Source organism: Rattus norvegicus, chromosome 4, assembly GCF_021556685.1.
Source record: "Rattus norvegicus strain SHRSP/BbbUtx chromosome 4, alternate assembly SHRSP_T2T, whole genome shotgun sequence".
In the NCBI taxonomy this organism is placed as follows: domain Eukaryota; kingdom Metazoa; phylum Chordata; class Mammalia; order Rodentia; family Muridae; genus Rattus; species Rattus norvegicus.
Window position 1 is genome coordinate 96,229,142 of NC_141537.1, and position 17,484 is coordinate 96,246,625.

The 17,484-nt window shown below is 39.1% G+C and overlaps 1 protein-coding gene across 2 annotated transcripts in view; it reads left to right on the plus strand.

The window, feature by feature from the left end:
- Prdm5 (PR/SET domain 5) overlaps positions 1 to 17,484 on the plus strand; it is a 162,160-nt gene that overhangs the window by 127,310 nt on the left and 17,366 nt on the right. For both annotated transcript variants that reach the window (NM_001427515.1, XM_087659356.1), the window contains 1 exon segment: positions 2,468 to 2,553. In NM_001427515.1, the coding sequence (NP_001414444.1) occupies positions 2,468 to 2,553 (86 nt within the window).

A 17,484-nucleotide genomic window follows, 5' to 3' on the forward strand; every position in this document is an offset into this window, starting at 1 on the left:
AGGAAGATAAATGCATCCTCAGCTGGGCCCTCCTTGATACTTAGTCTCTCTGGGTCTGTGGATTATAGCATGATTATTCTTTATTTTATAGCTAATATCCACTTATAAGTAAGTATGCACCATGTTTGTCCTTGTGGGTCAAGGTTGCCTTACTCAAGATGATTTCTTTTCTTGTTCTGTCCATTTGCCTGCAAAATTTTAAAGCTGAGTAATAATACTTCATTGTATAAATGTACCCTATGTTCTTTATTTTTTCTTCAGTTGAGGGACATCTAGATTGTTTTGAAATTCTGGCTATTATGAATAAAGCTGTTATGAACATAGTTGAGTAAATATCCTTGTGGTTGGATGATATGTCCTTTGGATATATGCTCAGGAGTGGTATAGCTGGGTCTTGAGATATATGGATTCTCAATTTCCTATTGATTTTCAAAGTGCCTCTACAAATTTTCCTTCCTACCACTAATGGCAGAGAGTTCCCCTTGCTCCACATCCTCACCAGCTTGAGCTGTCACTTGTGTTTATGATCTTAGCCGTTCTGACAGATGTACGATGAAATCTCAGGGTCATTTTCATTTTTGTTTCCCCGATGTTGAAATTATTTTCAAGTACTTCTTGGTCATTTGAGATTCCTATGCTGAGAATTCTCTGTTTAGATCTGCATTTTTAAATTTGTTTATTTGGTTTGTTGATGTGTAGTTTCTTGAACTCTTTATGTATTTCTGAAATTAGCCCTCTGTCAGGCGTGAAGTTGGTGAAAACATTTTTACATTCTGGGGGCTGCCATTTTGTCCTATTGACAGTGTCCTTTGCCTTACAGAAGCCTTTCAGTTTCTTGGGGTCCCATTTATTAATTGCCAGTCTTAATACCTGTGTTATTGGTGTTCTGATCAGGAACTTGTCTCCTGTGCCAAGGTGTTCAAGGCTATCCCCACTGACTCTTCTATTAGGTTCAGTGTATTTGGTTTTATGCTAAAGAATGCAAATAGATCTGTAAGTATTAACCTGCACAAAACTCAAGTCTAAGGGAATCAAAGGCCTGATTGAGTCAACATGATTATCATCATAATGTGAAAATTAGAAGTTGTAATCCTTTATTCTGCCATGAAACACCAAATGCTCTACAGTCATAAATATGACTTTAAGTATTCCAAGTGTATACTTGGCTAGTGTAATAGGTGTATTTCTATTATAACAGCTGCTAAACTTCGACTGTTCTTTAAAGATATTCATTCCTGCTTTGGCTGATGCTGCTGTTCATATTTTCTTTCCCCTATAGATGATTGCAACAATTTTATGGTGCCAGTCAAACCATACTTTGATCCATACTTTTTGACATAACTGAATGCCTGCCACTCTGAGGTTGTAATTTAAACAGTGGCCAAGGTGATCTCCTAAAATGGAAAATGTCATTCTGCTGGAGCTTCCAGCACATGGTCAGTCTCAGTGTAAGTTAGGTCAGTCTTGAGTTCCATCTCATGAAGCTGTGGTGAGATGAGGGAGGTGAAGTAGAGCTTTTTTTGGGGGGGGAGAAAGGTGAGGTTCAACAACAGAGCGCTTGTTGCTGCCCTAGTGGGGTTGTTGAAATGACTCATGGGATACTCAAGATGAATCCAAAAGAGCAGGCCTCTAATTTATAGGCCTGGCCCTGAGACAAGGAGTGACAGAATTTTGTAGTTGCCGAGGAAGCTTTTTTTTTTTTTTAATTTCCTTTTACTGATCTTGGACAGTAGCAAGTTTCTAGCATATTGAAATGTTTGTCATGTTTGTCTATTGTTCAATGAAGAATAAAGAAAGCTGGTGATTTGGAACTATGTTATTATTACAAATAATGATGCTTTGATGAGTACAGCCTTGAATTCTTTTTTTACATATATTAGACAGCCACATTTTATCATTTTCAAATAGAAATTTTGTTTTTGGGGGGTGGTATATGCATGCATGGTCTCCCTTGTCTTGAAAAACATTCTTCCCATTTTCTAAATTACAGCCTTAATTTAGAGCTACTTGGTTATATATAAAAAGTGTGGCTCAGTTGTTGGGTAGCTTAAATACCAATGATTCTGTTTAACATGCTTTATAAGCTCTTTTGAAATGCTTAGATTTGAGCCAGTTTTATTTATATGAAACTTTTATAAGCAAAGTTATTAAAAATATAAGTTAAAGATCTTCATAATGAGGAGAATGGTCATAGAACAGATTGATATAAAATAGTTTTACAAGGTCTTCTGATTAGTACAGTAATTGTATTCAAGGGTTCGAAGGACATGCAGCAAATCCTGGGCTACTTGTTGGATGTTGGCTGCATTGGCTAGAGAGAACACCCTGTGTGCCTCCTCTACTATAGCGCTTCTCCTGCCCAGCTGTCCCTGTACCACATCCTTAGCAGTGAGCCCCTGTGAGGAGCAGTGGCTCTGAGCATGTCCTGCTGTGTTACGTTTCTCTGACATGGACACTTTATTTGTAGGTGAGCGTCCCTATCAATGCCCATACTGTGAAAAAGGATTCAGTAAAAATGACGGACTGAAGATGCACATTCGTACTCACACCAGGGTAAGACCATATTCTGTCTCATTTCTGTGGATCATAAGGAAGCCATACCTATTCTAAAGGAAACATATTTAATAGCACATGAGAACAGGAAAGTGGTATAACTGAAGTTATGTCAACATCTAGGGTAGAATTTGAAGGTAAACTTTTAAAAGTCAATGAAAAACAACCCAAACCCCAAAATGTCCTGACTTTTCGACTTTGAGTCAGTATGTAGGGTGTATTAATGACAAAGTGCCAAGTAAATGTTAAAACTTTAGTTGTAGAAAATATCGCTTGTAGAGAACATGCTTGATATGCTGAGTGTAGCTGAATGTGTTCCAGAGTGTACCACTTGCCATGTGTGTTTTCTGTCTGTGCTGTTCCTGCATCTCCCTGCATTGTTCTCTTCTGTATACCTTTCCCACATGCAAACTTCGGGCTCATATGTTTTAAAAGTGCTATGTGCCAGCTGTCCTGTGCTCACATGTGTTCCTCAGCTTACTGGCCAGCACAAGTGCCACCTACAATCCTAGAACTCTGGAGGTGGCAGCAGGAGAAGAAGGATTTCAAGTCCATTGTTAACTACCTAGGGACCTGGAGGCCAGCTTGCACTAGAGACCTTGTCTAGCACAAGGAGGGAAAGAGAAAGAGAGTGAGAGAGAAGGAGGGAGAGCGGGAAGGAGGGAGGGAGGGAAAGAAAGAGAGAAGAGAGAGAAAGAGAGACAGATTATAGCTAAATATAAACTACAATGTAAGCTGTAAAAGATTAAACAGGTATTATAATTTAAATACATAATATTCAAGATACTTTCACAGTTAGCATTAATAAAGAGGCTTAAGTCAATCTGATGAAGAATTAGTCTAGGGTTTGTGAAGTGGCTCAGCAGCTATGGACACATGCTAAGGAGATGGATGATTTGAGGTGGTTCCCATGACCCACGTATTGAAAACTGATCATTTGTAAAAGCAAAGATTAAACAACAGTTTGTTGAAGAATATTGTTTACAAAGTAAGTTATATTTGGAGAATGGATGTGCTGGTTTGTTTTTTGTCAACTTGGCAGAAACGTAAACATGTTCCAGAAGATGGAATTTCAGTTGATAAATTGCCTCCATCAGATTGGCCTGTCACCATGTTTGTGGAGGACTTTCCCAGTTGTTGGTTAGTGTAGGAGGACTGGTCCCACTGTGTACAGTGTCCCATTGTGGGCCTGGGCTGTTTGAGAAAGGTTGTAAGCCACGTGCAGCCAGTTCTATTTTTTTTTTATTAACTTGAGTATTTCTTATATACATTTCGAGTGTTATTCCCTTTCCCGGTTTCCGGGCAAACATCCCCCTCCCCCCTCCCCTTCCTTATGGGTGTTCCCCTCCCAACCCTCCCCCCATTGCCGCCCTCCCCCCCATAGACTAGTTCACTGGGGGTTCAGTCTTAGCAGGACCCAGGGCTTCCCCTTCCACTGGTGCTCTTACTAGGATATTCATTGCTCCCTATGGGGTCAGAGTCCAGGGTCAGTCCATGTATAGTCTTTAGGTAGTGGCTTAGTCCCTGGAAGCTCTGGTTGCTTGGCATTGTTGTACTTTTGGGGTCTCGAGCCCCTTCAAGCTCTTCCAGATCTTTCTCTGATTCCTTCAATAGGGGACCTATTCTCAGTTCAGTGGTTTGCTGCTGGCATTCGCCTCTGTATTTGCTGTATTCTGGCTGTGTCTCTCAGGAGCGATCTACATCCGGCTCCTGTCGGTCTGCACTTCTTTGCTTCATCCATCTTGTCTAATTGGGTGGCTGTATATGTATGGGCCACATGTGGGGCAGGCTCTGAATGGGTGTTCCTTCAGTCTCTGTTTTAATCTTTGCCTCTCCCTTCCCTGCCAAGGGTATTCTTTTTCCTCATTTAAAGAAGGAGTGAAGCATTCACATTTTGATCATCCGTCTTGAGTTTCGTTTGTTCTAGGGATCTAGGGTAATTCAAGCATTTGGGCAGCCAGTTCTATATCTTGGATTTAGTTCCTGCTTCGAGGTTCCTGCCTTTAGCTCTCGAGCTGGTTTCCCTTGATGGCCTATAATAAAATAAGGTCCCCTTTCCCCCAAGAAAGAAAGAAAGTATATATTGACTCCAGCAAGCTGTTCTCTGACTTCCACATGTGTGCTACAGGACTCCTGTGAACACACACGCATACACACAATAATAGTAATAATCATAATCATATCACCATCATCATCATAAAGTTAGTCTGTATTTTTGTAACCATAAAATGACAAAAGTGTGTTTATATTAAAGATGCCAGTATCTAGGCAAAAAGCATTCTGGTTCTCTACAGTAGAAACAAGTGCTGTTGACCACAGTGCACATTGTTTCACTGATTCTTAAAAGACAGAAAGGTCACACTATAGAAGAGACTCTGTAAATTGTTACAGAAAGAAAAGCATATGGTTTTGGTTGCACTCAAGAAAATAATGATGTCTAATTTGGTGACCTTCGTTCTTTACTTTAAGATAAGTTATTACTGAGAATACTAGTGGTTAAAAGTCCAGTAACTGCAGATTGGACCAACCATGCCAAGTCACATATCTCAGGGATGATTTCATGCCTTCAGATTTATTAGCTTGTAATTCATTTAAGCCTCCTAGAAGCTGCAAGCCATGATCCTTTTTGAAAAAGTGGGAAACCAAGGCACAGACATTCATCAATGTAAGGCTGCCTATAGTCGCTTCTTCCTTACCTACTGTGCTCCTTCCTGTCCGTCCATCACTGTGATGCATTACTTGAGATGCATAATTTAGATACATAATTTAAGATATAGTGTCATTCCTGATCTCATAGGTTTCAGTCTAAGGTTAGTTGTCTGCTACTTCAAGTTTGAGGCAAAGCAACAACACCATAGAGGAAGGGGACAGGAAAAACAGTCATTCCATGTCATGGCAGCCAGAGAGAGGAGGCAGGCAAAGGAGGAGCTGGGGACTCATCCCCACAAGTATTCCCTAAGTCATCATAGTTTGTGGAACTATGAATCCTCCCAGTCATTTACCATTACAGCTAGCTAGGGACCGTGCCTTCAACAATGAGGCTTTGGAGCTCTTGGACAGACTGTAATAAGTACTATATTTTTCCCCTGGCTTTATTAAATCAAAGTGTTTTTTGTAATTTTTGGACTTTGATAAGCTTTCCTATGCATTACCAAATTAAACAAATTATAAAGATACTAAATGTGTTTCACTCGAGTTTCAAACAGGCATTCTGACTGATGTTGGGAGACAGCACCATGTGTACCAAGAGTTCTCAAGCACTGACAGAAAAAAGATAGTAAATCCCAACAACTGAGCAAAAAGAAACACCTAGTTTAGAGAGAGTCTCGCACTAACTCTCACTTCCGGTCCTTTGGTTTCTCCTTCCATGTTGTGTCTCGGGCAGCTTTGCTTTAAAATCCTGTTAAAGCAATGAGTAACTCTAAATATTCCTTGCACATAAATCCAGCTTTTATAGAGCATACTAAGATTATTACCAACAACAGTCAAACCATTGTCAGGAACCAAAAGACATTTTGCAAAAGCTATACAGGGGTGGTCTCCACAGCATATTTTCTGAGAGTTATTTGCACTGTGTAAGCTCAACTCAGAGAAGATGCTGTTATACTGACGCCATAGCGCATTTTAGTTTCAATTCTATATTTATATTTATCTTTCAGATAGGTCAGTCTTCAAACTCACCACCACCACCACCATTTTTGTACCTTTTACTATAATAGAAACAACACTGAACATACAATGCAACTTATCATTCAGTTCTTTAATGTGTTAGAGGTACATATTTTAACTTCCTCATAGGGGCACACTTGGTTCTCCTTATATTGACTGTTCTATCCGCAATGGGTAAGGAAATGTAGGAAGATTATTGTCACAATCAGCGGCTGTTGCTGTATGGAAAATAGTAAATAATACAATTTACATCCGGAAATAGGTGTCTAAGCCAATCAGAAATAGATGACTAAGAAGTTCTAAGAAGCACACATTTCTGATTTATCTGGAGTTTTAAATTATATATATACATATACATATATATATGTATATACTATGTATCTTGTATCATATATAACCGTGATATATATTATAACAATGTATATAATATGTATTATTCATATTAAATGTACTATACTTAAAAATATATATTTGTGTTATGTATGTAAATATATAGTAATTGTATACAGTGTACAAATTATATATGTATTATATAGAATTATATATATTCCCTCAATATTTACCAAGGCATCAAGATAATGGATCAGGTAGGTGTTGAAGGAAAGAGCCGAGTTTCTTCCAGATGAACAAAGCTGCCTTAGCACGAGTGAAGGGCGAATGCTAAGGTTAAATAAAGGCAAGAATCCCTGTTCCTGAAGGACAATGAGTCACTTTGAGAACAGAAAGGAATATTTTTAAGGAAAGGATGGGTCTTAGAACCTTTTGTTCGTTTCTTTGTTTGTTTTATTTATATTTCAAATGTTATCCTCCTTCCCCATTTCCCCTCCACAAACCTCCTATCCCACTCCTCTTCCCCCCTGCTTCTATAAGGGTGCTCCCCACCCACCCACCCACTCCTCCTCTCTGCCTTAGCATTCCCCTACACTTGGGCATTGAGCCTTCACAGGACCAAGGGCCTCCCCTCCCACTGATGCCAGATAAGGGCATCCTCTGCTATATATGTAGCTGGAGCCACGGATCCCTCCATGTGTACTCTTTGTTTGGTGGTTTGGTACTATGATATGTTAACCATCAGAAGCTTAAAATGCAAATGACTGCAAGCCTCCTGCATCAAATAGGAAAGAATGACTTGATTGTAAGGATGCTGGAGTGGAGGGAATGGTTGACAAACATGGACAGTAGGCTAGGCAGAAATGTCTAGGTGAACAAAGTAAGAGTTCCCTACAGGTTTGGCTCAAGTTTTGCTCACTGTGACCACAAAGGCTGAGGGTGAGTGCCAAAGTATGACTTGAATTGAGACAAGCTGAGGTGAAGGAGGTAGTCACGATTATAGTTTCGTTTTGAGTGGAAGTAACATAGGTTTAGCTCTCAGGAAGATCTGGACATCATGCTTTGAATGGGACTGAAGATAGCAGCCTGAAGGTTGTGAACTGAGGTAGTTGTAAAATGAAATATTTTTGCTATAAACACAAACAGTGAATTAATCTGGCAGCTGTGTTTAACCACCTAATACCCCTTGCCACAAGCCAAATACTAAGCAATTATTACTCCATTCTAAACCTCTAAGCTAGTCCGGTTTCCTCCCAGACAACATTCCCATTTTACTTGAATCTTTTCATCCTTCTTGATCCAGCTCTCTTCCTCTGATATTTTCTGACCCTCCTCCTGGCTTCCTCTTTCACTTCCACTCTCTCCATCCTGGAATCAGAAGTCCCGCCTAGTCTCTCTGAGCTCTTTATTCACTCACTGGCTTTTATTGGCAAGGCAGAGAATGAATGAGGAGCAATGTTTCTACAGACTTAGGTGGGAGCATCGAAGAATAAACATAACAAAGCCATGTCTGAATTGTAATAAGGTATGAGGGCACAGAAGTCAGCATTTGAATAACACAAGGCTAAACTTTACAGTTTAAAGAAAGTGCTATCAAGGAAAGGTCAGAGAAAGAGAAAGCTTGATAGAGAGAGATGCACAGGATAACAAGAAAAGAACAGAGCAGTTTAGCTTTTCTGGGCTGAAACCCAAAGAGATTGAGGGGCCAACAGAAATGATGTAACGCCACAGCAAATGGACGGAGGGTCAGCTATTAACATCTCTAGGGAGTATACCATCCCATACTTTGCCTTACTCCCGGAGTTTTAGAATCTATGTAACCAGATTAAAGTTTCTGAGATGTGCAAGATACACTTTATTGTAGTTTGCTTACCATAGCCTTTGCCTGGAAGAGCACAGGAAGGAGTACAATGTGAGTAACCAAGGAAGAGAGTAAAAGACTGATTCGTTTAGAATACTAACATCTCACTGGAGCTAGTAGGGTCTCTGAAGTGCAGTTAAAGAAATTCTGGTCTATCTAACGGAGACATAGCAATGTTTGCAAAAATCAACTTGGATCATGAATCTGCTACTAAATTAAAATCAAAACAAAGGCAGTCAGTCCTGTTAGTTGCTCACTGCCCATAGTTCATAGTTCAGTGGCTGCCTCTGAGTAACCCAGACTCCTCACCATCTCATCTCTCTGCACATCTTCTTTACCAAGGCACGCAGGTCCAGTTGGCTTCAGCCAGTCATAACTATGTTCTTTCCCCCAAATTGATCATATTTGCTAAATGTGTAGTACTAGGTAAAGATAAAATTAAAGTAATTCAAGCTGTCCATATCTTATTTCCTTACCTTTCTTTCTCAGGAGAACTTAGTTTTCCTTAAAGCTCCTAGCAGACATTACTTTCTAAATAGCTCTCTCTCACTGTATCACTGGTGCCTTTGATTACACTCAATTGGCCCAAACTCTCCACCTTTATATCATTCTTTTCATGATGTCATTCTTAGTTTGCTCATTCATTCCTCCATATACACTTGTCAGATGGATTTATATTTTATTCTCATTATAATTATTTCAGTAAAAAGAGTAGAGACTCTCTGAATAGATTTCATCAACATTGAAAGGACCAAACTTTACAGCCTGGTAAATTTCCAGGAGCCCAGATGTAGATATGCCCAGATGCAAGGCAAGAACCTGTTTTGGACATTTGGATATTTCACCGAGAAAACACAGTGTCCTTGATGGGAACTTAACAGTGTGGAAGACGAAACAGCTAATGTGTCCCTGTGTCCCTGTGTCCCTGTGGAAACCAAGCAGGGTCCAGCCAGGAAGTCTGAACTGGACCACAAGCCACGACTGTGAGAATTCAAGGAAAAGGCATAGAGGTGGGAAGGCCATGACACATGCCTGAGTGCTATGAGCACTGAAGCTGAGTGTTTTGTGGGATAAAGGAAAGCCCAAACTAGGAAGGGCATGGCGTGCTGGGGAGAAGACACACAGCGTATAGGGCGAGGCAAGCTCTGCAGGTTATAGAAGCTTTCTGTACCAAGACAGGAAGACAAGATTGAGTCTACAGTATTATAATCCAGAGATGATTTTATTGGTTTCCCAGTGAAGGAATGAAGCAATAAGATAAGCTATAAGCCTTAGGATTCCCTTGCTTATTAGAAATAAAAGTCTATAAAATAAAAACAGATGTTCACCCCAAACAACTCTCCCTTTCTTGAGCTCTTTAAATTTTTTATATTGCATTATTTTTTTATATTACAAAAGTGGTCTCATAGGTTGAAACTAATAATGTTATAACTCAGTTTCTAAGGCTGCAGTTATTGGTACTACTACAAGAACAAAATTGTAGGGTGCATGTTAGCCAATTTTATTTTTTTATCTTTGTGACAAAATCCCAGAGATAAGCAACTGAAAGGAGAAAGACTGCTCCTGGCTCCTAGTTTGAGAGACTAGAGCCTTAGGTGGTGTGGGTCTGTTGCAACAGGTCTGTGGAGAAGCAGCACATCACAGTGAGGGACATGGCCAGGGGGAAAGAGAAAGGAGATGTGGGGGCTGGCATATTAACTAAAGGCACCACTCAGTGATTTTGTTTCTTTCACTAGGATGCCATCTCTCAGTTGCACTAGAAGCCAGAAATATAGCTTTTCAAACATTGTCGTTAAGCACATTTACAATTCAACCTGCACACAACATTTCTACAATTTTTAAAAATAAATTGTGACACACTCATAATTACTTGATGCTGAAGTCATTGGAAGCACGTAAAGTGGCAGCTAATCCTGTCCCTGACTTTAGTGAGAATTTAAAGGACAATGTGTCAGTGACATTATGTAGCTAATTATATTAAGAAACTTGCTTCCTGTGAGCTTGTCTTTGCTGTTCTTTTGTTTGAAATAAATGGAAGCTGGATAAAAGTGTAAGGGAGAGCAGGTATATTATACCATTATCTAGCTGTCTGGTATTTCAAACAGTAATGCCATTTTTAAATGTCTCATTTTGATTTTACCCACATATTATTTTGCATTTACTTACCTCAGAGATCATTGTTGCTGTTGAATAAGGAATCTGGTTCCATAAGATAAGGTCTTAGATATATAGACTCTATTTAATAGCTAGGAATTAGTATTTAGTATTACTATGACAACTTCCCTGCCTGGTCTTTGAAGATTAAAGATTTTATAACTATTAATCTAGAAAAGATCAAATTTCAAGAATATATAAGTCATAAATCAACTCATTACTTAATGTTAGATATACACAAGTATATTTTAAAATGAGCATACAGATTTTATTAACAATTAAATGAGTCAATAATGCACCCAGTACTTACATGTCCGAAGTCAATTCAGGAAATCACAACAATCCTATGAACTACATATGCAATTTAAGTCCAGAGAAACAAAAAAATAAGTTATCTAACACTGACTTTTTAATTGGATATTTTAAATTTACATTTCAAATGTTATCCCCTTTTCTGGTTATCTGTCCATAAACCCCCTATCCAGTCTCCTCCTTCTTCTATGAGGGTGTTCCTCCATTCAACCACCCACCCCTTCCTGCCTCCCCACTCTGACATTCCACTAATCTTGGGGGGCGTGTCTAGCCTTGGAAGGACCAAGGGCTTCTCCTCCCGTTGGTGCCCAGCAAGGCCATCCTCTGCTACATATGCAGCTGGAGCCATGGGTCTGTCCATGTGTATTCTTTGGATGGTGGTTTAGTCCCTGGGAGCTCTGGTTGGTTAGTATTGTTGTTCTTATGGGGTTGCAAACCCCTTCAGCTCCTTAATGTTGAACTGCCAATCATTCAAAAAACTTGCATCTTAACATCAAGAGTAGAGTTGTTCCTCCTTTAAAATTTTAAAATAAAATTACATAATTTCACACCCTCCGACATGTCCTATGACTCCAACCTCTTCACGCCATTTCATGGCTTCTTTTTAAAAAAATTATTATGCACACACACCACACACTCACACATACACACACAGATATAAATACATACATACATACATACATACATACATACATACATACATACATACATAAAAGTCCGTTTAGTGTTACTTGTATGTATGCTTTTAGGTCTGACCACTTGGTATTGGATAACCACTTAGAGGGATCTCTTAAAAGGCTGTCTCTCCATTTGTAGGCAGTCATTAATTGACAGTAGATCTTCACCTAGAAGTAGGCCCTATGAGATTTTCTCCATTTGTTTTGGAATGTCAGCTAGTGTTGTTATTGTTCAAGTCTTGTTTAAGAAGCTATAGTGCTAATATCTAGAAGAGAAAACTTTGTGGAAGATTTCTTATATTTTTGGGTGTGAGCCTAGCCTTTAACAGCTGAGCCATCTCTCCAGCACTGTGGAAGACTTCTTGTCCTCTGACTCTCACAATCTTCTGATCCTCTTTTGTGTGATATCCTCTCAGCCTTAGGTATAAAGGTTGTGTTGTATTGTACATCTGTCCATTGGGGACAGACACCCTATGGTCAGTTGTTCTCTGCACTTGACTAGTCATGGCTTTCAGTAATGATTTCTTTCTGCTGTAAAAGGAAGCTTTTTAAATAAGGGTGAGGGGGATAAATATCACTAAGGTATTCGGTACAGCTATAAGAATCATTTTATTTTATATTTACCTAACATTACATGTGAGATATGTGTATGTGTAGCTATATGTGTATACAATTATATATTTTTAATGATGTTATGCCACTTGAGATGATTGTGTTTCCCCCAAGAGCAATCTAACAAACCCCCAGTACCAGGCATGAAAATTTTCCATTTGAGTTGTTGGTCGGGGGAGTCTAATCGACTCCTAAAACTATACAGGCTATTCCTGTTTCACTTGGGTGCATTCCAGAAGTTGAAAGTCCCTATTGCTGAAGACACCACGCTCCTTGAACACAGGACTATGAGGATTCAAGCTCCATCTAATCCAAAAACCTCCTCCCTGTAGATGAGCTTTCATCATGCCAGAGAGTGCTGTGCAAGCTACAAAAAGAACAAAAAAGCAATCAATAGTTCAACCCGGCTCTGACCCCTATGAACCACAACAGGAGCCAGAATGGAAAGGTATCCTGGAAGTTTCATAATAGTACTTATATCTCAGCAGTAACAAGCAGCTGTCTAATCGATCAAAGCCATTAAAAGGATGGAAAGAATCCCCAGTAGGTCGCTGTCTCCCTCAAACTACAGAATCTTGGAGAAAAAGGGGCTGTTTTTCAGTTCCAGGCCTCGCTGCCTGCTCAGTACACTGCAGGAACTCACGAAGCATCTATTGGGCTGGCTAAAGAACATGAAAGTCTCTATTTGGGTGTCCAGATGTTTCTTCAGTTCAGGGACACTCCAGCAGCTCCAGGGTCGAACTCAAATTCATCCTTTTAAGGGCCTCGTAGCACGGTGCCATAGAACAACTTCATGTTCGTCTGTCGTCCCTATGTGGTAATTTATCCAGCTGTTTCAAGGATGTGCACTAACTCTCGTGAAGCTGGTACATGAACAAAGAACCTTTGCAGCAATTTGATGATCTAGCTAAAATAAATTCTATAAATATTTAGCATTTATGCTGATTGCTGCCTTCCTAATACCATATTATCTTTAGACTTTAATAACATACTGCAAGATTAAACGGAAAGTGTGGTCCATGCTGTCTGAGTTTTCTTTTGTTTTATGAAAGACAGTATAGAGCTAATTTTAAAAGAAATAGACATTATTCTTAGGAAAATAATATAATTTTCTATACTATTTTCTTTCTAAACATAACTTTACTTATTTTTCACTCTATTCGGAGAGCTGTAATTACTAAAGTATCACAGGATTCGTGAAATAAAGACATCTATTTATATAAATCCCCATTAGTAGATTCCAAAAGCAATAATACACTGAATGAAACTCATACATAATTTTCTTTTCTTTTTTTCTTTTTTTTTTTTGGTAAAGCCATCTAATTATGTTTTCAATATCTGTCTGGCTTTGTTCAGTTTAGAATTGTGGTATTTATTAACATGCATATTGTGGTTACACATGGATAAAAGTTGTTCAATATAAGACATAGATAACCTTCCTGGGTCGTCTTGTAGCCATTTGTAAAGGTGAGAAGGCACAGGTATACTATCTCATGCTGAAATTGAAAACTCTCAGGTTTAGTGAAGTATCCATACTCTCTAGATTCACCCAGAAGTAATCAGCATCAAGAATTAAAATTAGATATTTTGTGATGTTAATTGTATTATATCTGTATAGTTATCACAATGTTATAATGTACTGCATTCTGTAGTATATAAATCAGTTTCTTAGAATTAGCATCAGTTTCTCCTTCAGCTCCATAACCACAATAGGTCATAGGTCAAGTTGATATAAAAGTCAGAAAATGTCCCTGTGATCCAGCCCATGAAGAACCTCTTGGGCCCATTTGTCAAACACTTTCATGTCAATATTTTAGAATTTGGAAAGTGCCTGGATTTTATCGTTGATGGTATCCCACTTTCCTGAGGAAAACCAAGACCTTAGGAATTCAGGTTCTTAACCTCCCTAATGCTGAGACCCTATACCACACCTCATGTTATGGTGATCTCCAACCACAAAATTATTTTGTTGCTACTTCATAACTATAATTTTGCTACTGTTATGAATCATAATATAAATATAGATATGCAGGATATTTTTATATGAGTCCCACAGGTTGCGAACCTCTGATTTAGGTCATCTATTTAGGCATCAGCTTAAAATATAAATATGGATGTCTTCATTTTCTCTCTAAAAGCAGCCATTAGTCTCTCAGCGTTTGAGTGACCCTATGCTGAAGTCAGATCTGCTGGTCCTGAGAGATGCTGGGCCTCTAGCTTTGCGTTTCTTTACTTGATGAGTAGATCATCTCTGTGTGCTGTGCCAGTCATCTTCTATTACCAAGGAAACTGTTTCCTGCTGTGGTCCTAGATTCAAACATTTCTGTGCAGGCTTGGGGTCTGCGGAGTTTATAAATATGAGCTCAGAAAAGTGTCTGTCTAGCCAATTGTGTTCTCATTTATAGAAATCCTTTTACAATCATACATGTAAGAATTCCCAGGCAAATTAAGTATACTATATAACTGTCCTATATGCCAGGTCTCCCTAATAGGAAATATGAAGTTCAGATCTCATGTGTTCATGTGACCTCAGTCCCTCTCTAGAGAATGCTCAAATATAGATATAAAAGTCTCATAGAGACATCCAAGGCAAAGCTAGTGGAACACTAGGGAAGATGTTGCCTGATTGGCAAATGGATGAGAATTTACACCGTACAATTGCATCTGTAATCCCAGCACCCAGGATGTTAAGACAAGAGGACTGCTGCTAGTTCAAGGCCCGCTTGGCTTACATAGTGAATTCCATGTTAGCCTGAACTATAGTGTAGGTACTGTCTCAAAAATGCATGCATACATCCTTGTGCATACTCGTGTGCACACGCACACACAACACACCCCGAAAGGGGAGGGACAGAGAGGAGAGAATGAGTACAAGGGAACATTCACTTGAAGAAGCCAAGAAGGCTTTTTTATATCATGAAGATTTGATATTTTTAAATGTATGTGGAGTCAATAATGTATTCATGTATAATTTAATTTCTTATATCAGTTCAAGGTTGCAAATGGAAATAATAGGAACCAGAATTGAGGACAGATTTCCAAACACACTTTCATCACCAAATGTTATTTATTTATATTTTAAAGTCATATCAGACAGATGCATTGTTTTCCTAAGGACTTTTTATGGAATTAGGATTTACAGTTATTATGATGGAACTGATTGCTTGTGTCCTTGATGATGGACTATAACAGATGAATAGATTACTGGTTTTAGATTTGCTGTTCTGGAAACCATAAAGTATGGAGTACGATGGCTGGGAGCACTCTGGAGATTAGTAATCAGATCTGAAATCATTTGCCCCTAGATAAGTGGCTGAGCATAGGGCAAACTGCTAGTGACTTAAACCATTCATTCAAGGACTAGTTGTCACCAAGTCAGATACTCCTTAGTGATTCTTTTCTCCTTTGCTCATAAATGCCAACTTTTAAGAAGCTCCTTAAACATCAGGATTGCCTTGAGATTTACCAAGTACTTGTCCATACTCACCCCTGTAGCCTGTGACCCTCAACATGGCCCAAGTCCCTGACTACCTTACATATTAATACACAACAGGCTGCATGTTTTATCAGTGAATCCAAAAACCACTCTCTGTTGCATTGAATTAGATTCTTGGAGCTACAACTTTGCTATTGCTACACATCATATCTGTATCCATGTATTTATGGGCATAAGTACGTGTGCTTCCCTCACCTTTCTGTGATGCCCAGTTCCTGCTACTGCCTCCCTTTAGTGAATGAATACACTTGACTGGCCATGACAATGGAAATCTAGTTTAATACTTTGCTGCATTGTACCTATTGTGCATATTTGGCTTTGTTGAGGCAACAAACTAAAGGGTCTAACCATTTTGTTTTTAGACATGTAAGCAGAGATCATGTCAATGCCAAGAACATGACATTCCACATAGAAACAGTCTTTAACATGCAAGGCAATTTATCAGCAGGTAATATATGACTTTTTAAATATTCAATTCTATCTTATTGGGGACATTGACTAGACATGACTGAGCCCTCAACCTCTGTCTTATGTTGAGGTTCCTGAATGCTAAATGTTCCTTTTCGTGTAATACTGAACTTCAAGTCTCAGGGGTCTACTGATTACCCTCATAGTTCACATTTGGTACCTGTAGATATGATAACCTGTTTTGGAGGATGGTGGTGTATAATATCTTGAGAGACAAGAAACAGGCTCATTGAATTAGTTCTGAGTTCCTGAGTGAGCCTCACTCTAGCTTCTTTCTCTGTACAAAATCAGAATTCTATTAACTGGATCTTCTGCTGAGTTTGTTGTTTATGATAACTTGCCTTGAGAATACCTGGCTGCTAGTAAAACAACAATTGCAAACTGCAGTTATGAAGAGAGAGAGGCTGGGTGGTGGTGATACATGGCTTTAATCCCAGCCCCTGGGATCCAGAGGTCTCTAAGTTCAAAGGCAATGTGTTCTACAGAGTGAGTTCCAGGACAACCAGGCTATGCAGAGGAACATTGTCTTGAAAAACAAAGGAAACAAAACAAAAGAGAGGGACAGTGACCAGGAGATGGGAGTGGTAAGCTGGAAGCTTTTCTTACGTGTTATTATTCCCCATGCAGAGACAGTATCGTTAAATCGAGCAACAAACACTGAGAGCTAAAGCAGCATATCTGTGTATAAAAGAATGGTTCAAATTTAAGGTGCCATTCCATGGAATTTTCTGTGCCTTTTATCTTACTAAAAGTAAACACATTGGGTTAAACCAGTCTTTCACCTAACACATTCTGAAAGAGTTAGGCAATTTCTAACAGACTAAAGAGTTCATAAATATTCTCTCTGTCAAATGTTCTTCCTTAAACAACAAACAAACAAACAAACAAACAAACACCAGAAGCATCCACTGCTAAGGAAATGCATTTTGTCCGCCCAAGTCAGTGATTGACTCTTCACTTTTTCTCTTTCTTTCCTGTGCTTCCAGCACTGGGATCCATGTCAGTTGGACTGTGAAAGCTTCATCTCCATCCTTTGGGGAAAGAGCTAACTCAGTAAATATCTCCTGAGTGCTGATCCTAGATGACTAGGTTCCTTCTGTCATTTAGGTTACACACTGTAACTATATTCAGATGGGATGAAGGATTGAGGCATTGGAGGGGTTTTGTTAACCAAATTCTTCTTATCTAGAATGGAGTCCTTCCAAGAGGCAGCTGAATGAAACTACAGGGACGATGCCTACAGTCCCTTGACTAAGTCCCATCTAAGTGTCTTCAGCCCATCATTCCCAACCTAGGGGAATTCAAAGGATATCTGGACATTGTCTTGCTATATAATGATGACTCTTTGGTTT